The sequence below is a fragment of the Aptenodytes forsteri genome, unplaced genomic scaffold (assembly GCF_000699145.1).
Source record: "Aptenodytes forsteri isolate BGI_AS27 unplaced genomic scaffold, ASM69914v1 Scaffold126, whole genome shotgun sequence".
In the NCBI taxonomy this organism is placed as follows: Eukaryota; Metazoa; Chordata; class Aves; order Sphenisciformes; family Spheniscidae; genus Aptenodytes; species Aptenodytes forsteri.
The window spans coordinates 2,239,195-2,240,217 of NW_008794599.1; the positions used below are offsets into that span (position 1 = coordinate 2,239,195).

Consider the following 1,023-nt stretch of genomic DNA (forward strand, 5'->3'; position numbering starts at 1 on the left):
GAGCTGGGCCGAGCCGGGCCGGGCTCGGCCGCGCTGGGTCGGCCCGCGCTGAGCCGAGCCGGGACGCGCAGAGCCGAGCTCAGCTGAGCCGAGCAGAGCCGAGCTCAGCCGTGCCGAGCCGCGCTGGGTCGGACCGTGCTGAGCCGAGCCTAACCAAGCCGAGCCCAGCCGCGCCGCCGCCAGGATGCTGCGGTACCTGCTGAAGACGCTGCTGCAGATGAACCTGTTCGCCGACTCGCTGGGGGCCGAGGGCTCCAACTCCTCCCAGCTCCTGCTCGGCATCAACCGCACCATCGCCGCGCTCCACCTCCCCGGCCTCGCCCCCGGCAACGGTACGTGGCCCCGGGGCCCCGGCTCCTGCTGTCCCCGTGTCCCGCTGTCCCGCTGTCCCGCTGTCCCGGGGTGCCCGGTCCTGATCCAGCGGTGACGCTGGCAATAGCAGTCCCCCAGCCCCAGTCGGGACCCCACCGGGACGGGCTCCGTGTCCCCGGACCGCAAAGCGGGAGCGATGCCGGGTCCCCAGATAGTCCCCGTGACTCCAAACCGGGACCAGCCCTGCGTCCCCAGATCGGGAGCGACCCTGTGTCCCCAAACCGGCCCCTAGACCCCAAACCAGGACCGAGCGGGTGTCCCCAAACCAGCCCTGTCCCCCCAAATCTCGAACAGGGAACGACCCCCTGTTCCCAAACCGGCCCAATGTCCCCACACCGACCCCCAGACCATGAACTGGGATGGACACGGTGCTCCCAAATTGTCCCCGTATCCCCGGACCAGCCCACAGACCCCAAACCGGGAGCGACCCTCTGTCCCCAAACCACCTCTGTGTCCCCACACCACCCCCCCCGACTCTGAGCTGGGAGAGACCCCGTGTCCCCAAACCAGTCCTGTGTCCCCAAGCCGCCCCCCAGACCCTGAACTGGAACTGCCCCAGTGTCCCCAAACCAGCTCCATGTCCCCAAACCAACCCCCAGACCCCGAGCCAGGACCAACCCGGTGTCCCCAAACCAACCCCCAGACCCCGAG

The 1,023-nt window shown here is 69.9% G+C and overlaps 1 protein-coding gene across 1 annotated transcript in view; it reads left to right on the top strand.

Moving 5' to 3' along the window:
* The first annotated feature begins 184 nt into the window (after nt 1–184).
* Nucleotides 185–1,023, top strand: part of LOC103893786 (roundabout homolog 3) — a 10,922-nt gene continuing 10,083 nt past the window's right edge. The window contains exon 1 of the mRNA XM_019470382.1: nt 185–423. Coding sequence (XP_019325927.1) covers nt 185–423 — 239 coding nt within the window. The remainder of the gene's footprint in view (nt 424–1,023) is intronic.